The sequence below is a fragment of the Trichomycterus rosablanca genome, chromosome 7 (genome assembly GCF_030014385.1).
Source record: "Trichomycterus rosablanca isolate fTriRos1 chromosome 7, fTriRos1.hap1, whole genome shotgun sequence".
Classification (NCBI taxonomy): domain Eukaryota; kingdom Metazoa; phylum Chordata; class Actinopteri; order Siluriformes; family Trichomycteridae; genus Trichomycterus; species Trichomycterus rosablanca.
In genome coordinates, this window is record NC_085994.1 from 24,432,028 (window position 1) to 24,444,348 (window position 12,321).

Below are 12,321 nucleotides of genomic sequence, written 5' to 3' on the forward strand. Positions count from 1 at the left end.
AGTGATTAGGAACTGATACATCAATCTGTGCCTCCATTCCCCACCTGCCAACCAAATTTGAAAAGGCAGAAGAAAATGGATCCCTAACCGAGCCCTGCTGCTGATCTCCATGTTCAGTGAGCTTGTTACAGTTATAGTGTACAAAATAAGATCTGCCCTATAAAGGGTATGGAAAGATAAATAGATTTAACTTTCCCTGTGTGTTGGAGTCCCGTGATCTTTACATTTTTATAATTTTATTAAAAATCTAGCCCTAAAAATGTTAAATAAGCTTTATATAAATTTCTGTTTGAGTGTATTATGAGTACAACTATCACTGGAGTGGTGAACAACAAAAACGAATGTGTTTTGCAGACACGATCGCCATCATGCTGACTCAGAACACAAATACCAGTCTGTGCTAAATTCATACTCATTATGGTCGAGCTGAAACCCATTATTAACCAATCCAAAAATGTTGAAATCACAAATGTGGTTTTCACTGTTATGTGCTGTGGTAAATCATGTCCTGCACCTAATAGACACAAAGATGAGGTTTGGGGGAGAATGGGTTGTGCTGGATAAGCAGGCTTACTATGTAACGATGAATTGAGTGGTAGACGTGGTACAGCTCAGCCAAGTGTTGAAAACTGTGAAACTTTTTTAACATCTCCTCCCTCGTCTCACCAATATCTAGAAGAAAAAAAAAACACAACATGGGAACGTGTCGGAGGGGGCGTGGGTTAGCTTCATGGGCGTGGGTTGGTGTTTCATTTTGAGAATTACGTCAAAGTGCAGATATTAATCTGATTCACATTATGCACAATGGTATTGCTATTATATTGATGATGAGTAAGAAAGGTGAACACAAATAATAAAAATTTACTTTTACAAATTATGCCAGATTTTTTTATTTTATTTAAGAGAGCAAGACACCAAAAATATATAATTTATTTAGACTCTATTTATTTATTTGGGCTAATCTGGAATAACGAATACATTATAGTAATCCAACACAAATATAAATATATATCTATATCTATATATACAGTGTATCACAAAAGTGAGTACACCCCTCACATTTCTGCAGATATTTAAGTATATCTTTTCATGGGACAACACTGACAAAATGACACTTTGACACAATGAAAAGTAGTCTGTGTGCAGCTTATATAACAGTGTAAATTTATTCTTCCCTCAAAATAACTCAATATACAGCCATTAATGTCTAAACCACCGGCAACAAAAGTGAGTACACCCCTAAGAGACTACACCCCTAAATGTCCAAATTGAGCACTGCTTGTCATTTTCCCTCCAAAATGTCATGTGATTTGTTAGTGTTACTAGGTCTCAGGTGTGCATAGGGAGCAGGTGTGTTCAATTTAGTAGTACAGCTCTCACACTCTCTCATATTGGTCACTGAAAGTTCCAACATGGCACCTCATGGCAAAGAACTCTCTGAGGATCTTAAAAGACGAATTGTTGCGCTACATGAAGATGGCCAAGGCTACAAGAAGATTGCCAACACCCTGAAACTGAGCTGCAGCACAGTGGCCAAGATCATCCAGCGTTTTAAAAGAGCAGGGTCCACTCAGAACAGACCTCGCGTTGGTCGTCCAAAGAAGCTGAGTGCACGTGCTCAGCGTCACAGCCAACTGCTGTCTTTGAAAGATAGGCGCAGGAGTGCTGTCAGCATTGCTGCAGAGATTGAAAAGGTGGGGGGTCAGCCTGTCAGTGCTCAGATCATACGCCGCACACTACATCAAATTGGTCTGCATGGCTGTCACCCCAGAAGGAAGCCTCTTCTGAAGTCTCTACACAAGAAAGCCCGCAAACAGTTTGCTGAAGACATGTCAACAAAGGACATGGATTACTGGAACCATGTCCTATGGTCTGATGAGACCAAGATTAATTTGTTTGGTTCAGATTGTCTCAAGCATGTGTGGTGGAAATCAGGTGAGGAGTACAAAGATAAGTGTGTCATGCCTACAGTCAAGCATGGTGGTGGGAATGCCATGGTCTGGGGCTGCATGAGTGCAGCAGGTGTTGGGGAGTTACATTTCATTGAGGGACACATGAACTCCAATATGTACTGTGAAATACTGAAGCAGAGCATGATCCCCTCCCTCCGGAAACTGGGTCACAGGGCAGTGTTCCAGCATGATAATGACCCCAAACACACCTCTAAGACGACCACTGCTTTATTGAAGAGGCTGAGGGTAAAGGTGATGGACTGGCCAAGCATGTCTCCAGACCTAAACCCAATAGAACATCTTTGGGGAATCCTCAAGCGGAAGGTGGAGGAGCGCAAAGTCTCGAATATCCGCCAGCTCCGTGATGTCGTCATGGAGGAGTGGAAAAGCATTCCAGTGGCAACCTGTGAAGCTCTGGTAAACTCCATTCCCAGGAGAGTTAAGGCAGTTCTGGAAAATAATGGTGGCCACACAAAATATTGACACTTCAGGAACTTTCACTAAGGGGTGTACTCACTTTTGTTGCCGGTGGTTTAGACATTAATGGCTGTATATTGAGTTTTTTTGAGAGAAGAATCAATTTACACTGTTATATAAGCTGCACACAGACTACTTTTCATTGTGTCAAAGTGTCATTTTGTCAGTGTTGTCCCATGAAAAGATATACTTAAATATCTGCAGAAATGTGAGGGGTGTACTCACTTTTGTGATACACTGTATATATATATATATATATATATGTGTGTGTGTGTGTGTGTGTGTGTGTGTGTGTGTGTGCATTTTTTTCCCTTTTTCTCCTGATTTTAGCACGTCCAATACACTGGTGCTGACCCTCACCCCAATTGAGGAGAGCAAGACTGACACACGCCACCTCCGACACGTGCGCAGTAGCCGACTGCATCTTTTCACCTGCAGGAGGTGAGTTAATATGTGGATCAGCTTTGTGTACAGAGAGCCACACCCTGTCCACATTATTCACTCAGTTATGATAAGTCCCTATCCTAGCCAATCGTTGTTCATTTGTTCATGCAGCCGCCCAGCCCAGCCGGATGGCAGAGCTGAGATTCAGTACGATGTATTAGAAAGCGTGATTTACTGGTGCGCCACCTGAGCGGCCAACACAAAATATTTTAAACAATTTATTAAAATTACCTTTATTTAAAATGATCAAAAAATACATTTATACAGATCTTACACTTCTGGCAATGTAATATTTATTTTTTTATTTGTATTTTAATGCCATGTTTAACACGTATGTGTTATGGCAAGATACTGTAGGTATTATGTTTCAGGCTGCTTATTTGATCTTGTCTTTAAAACTTGGGATAATTTATATTTTTATTTTTATTTTCATGGCTTTCATGGTGTATTTGTGGCTTTCTATAAGTATGTGTTTTATCTTTACATGTGTTTGTGTAAAATTAATATAAAAATAAATCGAAATAAATTACTTTTGGTTTTAATTTTAGTCTTACATTCAACCACATAAATTGCTTGAATATCCTTGTAGTATGTCATAAATTTCAGTTCAGAATAAAATGACTGTAAATGAAACTACAGGACCGCTTAGTGAGATCTGGGTTAGAATGTTAGCAATGCTATCTGATGGCTGGGTGTCGACAGAGACATGATTGGCTATGTCTGAGGGAGTGAGGGATGGCCCAGATTATGCAATGGACTGGCATCCTGTCCAGGGCGTGTTTCTGAATGTAATTCTGGGGAACCTAGACTTACCATGACGCTGACCAGGATTAAGTGGTGGTAAACCATGAAAATGAAAGGAAATGAACACTTGAGTTCTGAGAAGGATTCTACTGCTTCCAGGCCAAGTCCAGTTTTAGAATTTAAGAAATACACTAGTCAGATTTACCTTTTGTGTTTTATGTCTATGTTTTGTATTCACTTTGTAACAAGAATGGTTAGTTGACTCCACAATTTCCCATACCAAAAAGAGCAACAGGTTTGTTCTATTATTATTATTTGTAATTAACTATAACTAACTATAGGTTTACTAAAATACACACACATACATATTGCATCACAAATAGTGGAAAACACATTGGAGATGTTATTAATTAATATTCTAATGAAATAAAATGTTGTTTAAAAAAAATATTTATTAAAATGCATTGAAAATATGCATTAACTTATGTGTCCAGACTTTAGGGACACCCTGTAGTGCAACAGATTAATTAGGTTTGTAATTTGTTATGCAATCCCATAGGTTATGAACATTATACAAACACAGTGCACTTGCTAGTTCTGAGGCCTAACTTGGTGCGTATGCGTAACTATTTTAATACTCTATTAGGGGCAGCACAGTCGCTCGGTGGGTAGTACTGTCGCCTCACAGCAAGAAGGTCCTGGGTTTGATTCTCAAGTGGAGCGTTCCGGGTGCTTTCTGTTTGGGTTTGCTCCGGTTTCCTCCCACAGTCCAAAGACATGCAAGTGAGATGAATTGAAAATACAAAATTGTCCATGACTGTGTTTGATATTATACTTGAACTCATGAATCTTGTGTAACCAGTAACTACCGTTTGTGTCATGAATGTAACCAAAGTTTGTACAACCCCAAATCAGAAAAAGTTGGGACAGTATGGAAAATGCAAATAAAATAAAAATACAGTGTTTCTTAAATTTATTTTGACTTTTATTTGATTGCAGACAGTTTGAACCTGATATATTTCATGTTTTGTCTGCTCAACTTCATTTCATTTGTTAATAAACATCCATTCCTGCATTTCAGACTGGCAACACATTCCATCCAGGAAAGGCTGAGTCTTTGATGAACAAAGATAATCAGAGGATCTCCAGTTTGTCAACAAATGTGTGAGAAAATGATTGAAATGTTTAAAAACAATGAACCTCAAAGAAAGATTGGAAGGGATTTGCATATTTCTCCCTCTACAGTGCATAATATCATTAAACCATTCAAGGAATCAGGAGGAATGTCAGTGTGTTAAGGCCAACGCATGCTTAAGCTTAACGGCACTGCATCAAGACGGCACTGCATCAAGAACCGCCACTACAATACAGAGTTACATGCACAAATGCCACTTAAAACTTTACTGTGCAAAAAAGAAGCCTTATGTTAACCATGTCCAGAAGCGGCTTCGACTTCTCTGGGCTCTGAGGCATCTAGGATGGACCACCACACAGTGGAAACGTGTATTGTGGTCAGATGAATCAGCATTTCAGGTCTTTTTTGGAAAAAAATTGACGCTGTGTGCTCTGGACCAAAGACGAAAAAAACCATCCAGACTGTTATCAGCAACAAGTCCAAAAGCCAGGGTCTTTCATGGTATGGGGCTGTATCAGTGCCCTTGGTGAAGATTATTTCCACTTCTGTGATGGCAGCATTAATGCAGAAAAGTACATTGAGATCTTAGAGCAACATATGCTGACTTCAAGACGTCATCTTTTCCAGGGACGTCCATGCATTTTTCAACAAGACGATGCAAAACCATATGCTGCACACATTACAAAGGCATGGAAGAAGAGGGTACGGGTACTGGACTGGCCTGCCTGCAGTCCTGACCTGTCCCCAATAGAGAATGTGTGGAGAATTTTAAAATGAAAAATGCGATAACGACGACCCCGTACTGTTGCAGATCTTAAGACGTGTTTGCAGGAAGAATGGGACAAAATAAAAGCTGAAACACTAAATCACTTGGTCTCCTCGGTGCCAAAACGTCTTTTAAGTGTGGTGAAAAGGAATGGCAACATTACAAAGTGGTAAATGCTTAACTGTCCCAACTTGTTTTGGAATGTGTTGCAGGTCTGAAATGCAGGAATGGATGTTCATTAATAAATTAAATAAAGTTGAGCAGATAAAACATGAAATATCTCAGGTTCATCCTATCTGCAATCAAATAAAAGTCAAAGTAAATGTAAGGTTTTTGTATTATTTCCAGTTTCCATGCTGTTTTTGCAGGATTTCTTAGTGGTTTGTTTATATTTTGCCTGAGTGGCAGCTCTCGCCGCAATCTGAACTCTCCATATCCGAGCAAAGATGAAACAGCACATGCAAAAACATTCATGTTGTTCTGTATTGTAGGCATTTCAAAGCAGTATTATTTGGTTCTACCCACACATGAATCATCAGAATAAATAATATCTGTTTAATTCTGGCCAGCAAAGACGCACACTCACCTCGTGCTATATCCAGACACTGCATGGAGAGCATCCAATAGTAGTAAGATGCGTCATTGAATCTGCTTTCCACCACAGCATTATGGGTAAGCTGCTCCAGAACCTTGACTGCTTCTGCTTGCCGCCCAGCCTTGTGAAAAGCTGTGAAATAAGATAAAACAAAAATGGAATAAATAAAGATTTTATTGGATTTATGGATAAACAAACTGGATTTATGGATAAACCAAGATGAAAAATAAAATGTAAGAAAAAAGGGTTTGGATGAATTGAAGACATTTCATTCACTTCATTTGTATTAGCCGCTTTGTCCTGGGCAGGTTGCAATAGATTCGATTTCAGTATAAATAGATTTTAAAAAATCTATATTTCAAAATGGATGGATGATTCTCAGCACTGCAGTGACACTGACATGGTGGTGGTGTGTTAGTGTGTGTTGTGCTGGTATGAGTGGATCAGACACAGCAGTGCTGCTGGAGTTTTTAAATACCATGTCCACTCACTGTCCACTCTATTAGACACTCCTACCTAGTTGGTCCACCTTGTAGATGTAAAGTCAGAGACGGTCGCTCATCTATTGCTGCTGTTTGAGTTGGTCATCTTCTAGACCTTCATCAGTGATCACAGGACCATGCCCACTGGGTGCTGTTGGCTGGACGTTTTTGGTTGGTGGACTATTCTCAGTCCAGCAGGGACAGTGAGGTGTTTAAAAACTCCATCAGCATTGTTGTGTCTGATCGACTCATACCAGCACAACACACACTAACACACCACCACCATGTCAGTGTCACTGCAGTGCTGAGAATGATCCACCACCCAAATAATACCAGGCCTGGCTAGAAATCAACATTTCAATTCATTTACATTCATGCTTTTTATCCAAAGTATGTGTGCTATCCAAGCGATTGAGGATTAAGGGTCTTGCTCATGAGCCCAACTGTAGCAGCCTGGCAGATGTGAGGCTTGAACCAGAGACTTTCCAATTACTAGTCCAGTACCTAATCCAGGGACCTCATCTTAAAAGTGTTCATGGGATAAATGTACGAGTGTTGTGCTGTGCAACCATTACACTTTTGGCATTTAACAGACACCTTTATCCAAAGCGACTTACAGTACTGAGACAGTATACAGTCTGAGCAATTGATGGTTAAGGGCCTTGCTCAAGGGCCCAACAGCAGCAATCTGGCAGTGGTGGGGATGAACCAGTGACCATCTGATTACTAGTCAAGTACACTATATTGCCGAAAGTATTCACTCACCAATCCAAATCACTGAATTCAGGTGTTCCAATCACTTCCATGGCCACATGTGTATAAAACCAAGCACCTAGGCATGCAGACTGCTTCTACAAACATTAGTGAAAGAATGGGTCGCTCTCAGGAGCTCAGTGAATTCCAGCGTGGTACAGTGATAGGATGCCACCTGTGCAACAAGTCCAGTCGTGAAATTTCCTCGCTACTAAATATTCCACAGTCGACTGTCAGTGGTATTATAACAAAGTGGAAGTGATTGGGAACGACAGCAACTCGGTCACGAAGTGGTAGGCCACGTAAAATGACAGAGCGGGGTCAGCGGATGCTGAGGCGCATAGTGCGCAGAGGTCACCAACTTTCTGCAGAGTCAATCGCTACAGACCTCCAAACTTCATGTGGTCTTCAGATTAGCTCAAGAACAGTGTGTAGAGAACTTCATGGAATGGGTTTCCATGGCCGAGCAGCTGCATCCAAGCCTTACATCACCAAGTGCAATGCAAGGGGTCGGATAAAGTGGTGTAAAGCACACTGCCACTGGACTCTAGAGCAGTGGAGACGTGTTCTCTGGAGTGACGAATCCCGCTTCTCCGTCTGGCAATCCGATGGATGAGTCTGGGTTTGGCGGTTGCCAGGAGAACGGTACTTGTCTGACTGCATTGTGCCAAGTGTAAAGTTTGGTGGAGGGGGGATTATGGAGTGGGGTTGTTTTTCAGGAGTTGGGCTAGGCCCCTTAGTTCCAGTGAAAGGAACTCTTAATGCAATTTCATGCCTTCAACTTTGTGGGGACAGTTTGGGGATGGCCCCTTCCTGTTCCAACATGACTGCGCACCAGTGCACAAAGCAAGGTCCATAAAGACATGGATGAGTGGGTTTGGTGTGGAAGAACTTGACTGGCCTGCACAGAGTCCTGACCTCAACCTGATAGAACACCTTTGGGATGAATTAGAGCGGAGACTGTGAGCCAGGCCTTCTCGTCCAACATCAGTGTCTGACCTCACAAATGCGCTTCTGGAAGAATGGTCAAAAATTCCTATTAACACACTCCTAAACCTTGTGGAAAGCCTTCCCAGAAGAGTTGAAGCTGTTATAGCTGCAAAGGGTGGGCCAACATCATATTAAACCCTATGGATTAAGAATGGGACGTCACTCAAGTTCATACGCGTGTGAAGGCAGACGAGCGAATACTTTTGGCAATATAGTGTACCTTAACCGCAAGGCTACAATGGCTGAAATACTTGACGTTAATAAATAGGATTGGTGTCCACATACTACTGGCCATGTAATGTACCTCATTTCATTCTTCATTCCTCAGGCTTCTTAATTAAATCCAGCCTAATCCTGAGCTCAGAAAATTTCATATTTAAATAGTTTAGCTGCAGACTTCAATCTCGATCTGACAAACCATTCCCAAAAGACTAAAAGCCGTTTAAGAGCCCGGATCACAAGATCATTAGTTTAAGAGCCTCATGCTGAGGGGCTGATCAGGTTTAGCTATGCCATCAATCTTTGAGTATGATATTCTTCATTAATCATTCTAAACAGGGATTTAGTCAATTTCACGGCTTGATCATCTGGCATTGAACTCGTGTTTGACCAAAATCTCTTCCAGAATTTGGCTGTATAAGCAACAACTCGCTCATTTCCACTCCTCTCCTCCAGCTGTCAGGCAGTGCACACGGGGAACTCGGCCAAAGCCCTCCACCTTACCCGCACGCCAAAGGCAATTTGTACCTAATGTACACAAGTTGTCCAAGTCCTCCTCCCCGTTTAGAACCTAATCTCTGCTCCAACTCAGTTCAGAGGCAAAATGAGAGGCTATTAGCAAATGTCAAACAGAGTCGCACTTAGAAACCGGAGCAGGATTTAGCACCGGGCTCTCCACTCCCTATCTCAGTCTAATCAAACACAGCTTTAGAGCAATGTAACCCCTGCCACGGCCCCTGCAGGAAGCCTGGTTTAGGGTCGGGGCTCCATTAGCCACAGCAATTTTGAGTGGAAGCTCTTTAGAGGTGCATTTATCAGAAGAGATTTGACGCAACTGCTGTGCCGCTCGGTCCACGATAAAGAAAAACGCTGGTCTGTGCGGCCTGGGACGCAAGCGGTGCGGGGTAAGAACCTCCGGGTTAATGAAGTGCTGGATGTGTATGTCTGTGTGTGTGTGTGTTGTGGAGCCTAAAAACATCTATTCCTTGTAAAGCGTCTCCCCCGCTGCCAATTATAATCAGCCGATGCACAATGGTGGATTACGTCCAGTGAGATTGTGCAGAACAGAACAATCGACCTTCCTCTCTGCAACAATATAGCGGATGAGGACTTCGACACTCCCACACGCTGTCTTTTTATGCATGTGATGTGGAGGTATAATTATAATTCACAGCGCTAGCGGAATAGATTACTATATATGTAATAACGGTGTCTGCAGGTACATGTGCAATTTAAGTCAAAAGTTTAAGTACTCTTGTAAGGGACATGGATGTCATGGTAGTCTTGAAAATTTAATTACTTATGGAAACTATCTAAGAACCTGAAATTTATTTTTATCAGACAAAAGTACCAAAGAAAAATTCCAATACTTTTACTAAACAATTAAATTGTACTTTATAAATATAAACACATTTAGAATGTAATGCCTGCAACAGTTGAGCAACAATTTATTTGACTATTTTAGTTATGTATTTTCTCCCTTTCCTCCCAAATGTAGCATAGCCAATTAGTCCTTCGCTGCTGGGGACCCCGATCGCATCCAAGGAGAGTATATTTCCCTGACACATGCTCTTTTGTCTGCTGCAGGCATTGCCAATCGTGCCTAGCAGAACTATTCATTTCAATTGTAATCACTTGGGAACTGAGAACATGCTTATTCCTGCTTGATACAGAACCTCAACTGCTAAACAGTCTTCTTTGTTGTTGTTTTGTTTACATTTTTGGCATTTAGCAAACTTAGAGGTTTAACTCACCTTTCTGCGCCTCCTCGAAGCGATCGTTCTCAGCGAGCCATTGTGCATAGGGCACGTAAACATCGTTCTTGTACTGAGGATGTTTCTTCACTAAAGAGAAGGCCTGTATTCCAAAAACAAACAGGCAAATTAAACAGCTGCAATCAGAGATATAAAAAAAAAAAAAGAAAATTAGGATCTTTAATTCCTAACTTTATTGCAGAGCTAGATTTTTCTTTAAACGTCTTTATTAATTAAATAATCAGCAAACAAACTAAGAAAATGAATTAAGTACTATTTTTAAATAGCACAATTATTATCACAATTATTAATTGCTGATTGCAAAACTTACAGCCAGTCTATATGACCTAAAGTTGAGTTACAACATGATTAAACCATTGTGAACTCAATAACTTAATTTGCTTCATCTGTAACGTGTTATATAAACACCACCTGGAGATTTAAGCAACCAAGGGTGTTAAAACCATGGTGAAAGCCAAACAGCTCTTACAAACTTACATTTATTTCTTACAGCAGGGGTTTTCAACCTGTGGGGCGCGTCCTGTCCAGGGGGCGTGACATTACAAGTTTCTTTTTTTACTAAAACCAAAACAATTCATTTTTTGCCCACAGAAGACATATTTAATTAGTCTCGCTGACCACGCGGACCAAAAAAGGACCATTGGCTAGCAAAATAGAGCTAATGGAAGATAAATTGTGACAAAAACAATGACTGCTGTTATAGGACATGTGCATGTGTGTGTGTCTTTACGAGAGGTGTATAGTGGAAGATGTGCTCTGTTCACAATATCGCAATAAGTGATTCAGGAGTCGATTCATATAAAGCGAAGCTAGTGCACGTTTTGAGTTTCTCCTCAGTCATCTCTCCATTTCTACTGTTATTAATAAATGCTGTGGTTTTAAATAAACACCAGCTACTACAGAATACCTTGTGTTACTCGCTTTCCTTACAGGTCGGCGGCCTACTTAAACTGGCTATTACCACAGAGTGGTACCAAAGTCAGACTCATTATGTCCGTGGAGCTAAAAGTTACCTCCTCTGAGTTTTCTGTCAGTCAGAGTAGAGTATCCTGAACTGGTAAACTTAGCAGTTGATGTAGTTTTGCCTCTACTTGGCTCAGTAAAGTAAAGTTTTCTGCTCTCATCTATATCAAAAGCAAGTACCACTTACAACTTACGACTAGCTGTAACTGAAATTGAACCACGAATTTCTATAATGTGCTCACAGAATAGGCTCAGCCATCACATTGAATAAGATCGGGCTGTATTATCTTTTTTTTTTTTTTTTTTTCCTTCTTTCCCCCCCCAATTTTTATCCCCCAGTCTAGTCTTGTCCAATTACCCTGAATGCGTCCTCTATACTGATTCGACCCTTCACCGCTGACTAAGGACGCCTCTCAACTGACATACGCCCCCTCTGGTACGCACAGTCAGTACAGACTGCATTTTTCACTTGCACGAGTCGAGTTCATATACTTGACAGGCACTGTGCACGGAGGGCCACACCCCCATCAGCATTATTCCTCAGCCCTGTGCAGGCGCCATCAGTCAGCCAGCAGGGGCCGCAGTCGCACCAGTTATGACGACCTATAATCCGACTTCCTTACCCCTAAGAACAACAGCCAATCATTGTTCATGCTGCCGCCCAGCCTAGTCGGAAAGGCAGAGCTGAGGTTCGATACGATGTATTCAAAACCCCAACTCTGGTGAGCCAGCGTACTTTACCGCTGCGCCACCTGAGCAGCTCTGTATTATCTTTTTGAAGTAAATATTTAAATCAGCAAAATTGCAGCGTATGTATGATGTGCACAACGTTAATTATATTATATTATAACATAATTATATTGTTCATATTATTTTAGCTTGTCAAGCTAATAAAAGCTATGTTGATGGAGCCATTTGGGGAGGGGGTTGCAAGGGGGGGGCATGTTTAAGGTCGGCACATGGAAAGGGGGGGCATGTCCAAAAAGGTTGAAAACCGCTGTCTTGGAGAAACAAACTGTATTTACT

The 12,321-nt window shown here is 41.2% G+C and overlaps 1 protein-coding gene across 3 annotated transcripts in view; it reads right to left on the reverse strand.

Annotated features, from left to right (window-relative positions):
* ift122 (intraflagellar transport 122 homolog (Chlamydomonas)) overlaps positions 1-12,321 on the reverse strand; it is a 131,601-nt gene that overhangs the window by 29,233 nt on the left and 90,047 nt on the right. For all 3 annotated transcript variants that reach the window (XM_062999160.1, XM_062999162.1, XM_062999161.1), the window contains 3 exons: positions 10,312-10,414; positions 6,105-6,245; positions 575-672 (listed from right to left, as the gene is read on the reverse strand). In XM_062999160.1, coding sequence (XP_062855230.1) covers positions 575-672; positions 6,105-6,245; positions 10,312-10,414 — 342 coding nt within the window. The remainder of the gene's footprint in view (positions 1-574; positions 673-6,104; positions 6,246-10,311; positions 10,415-12,321) is intronic.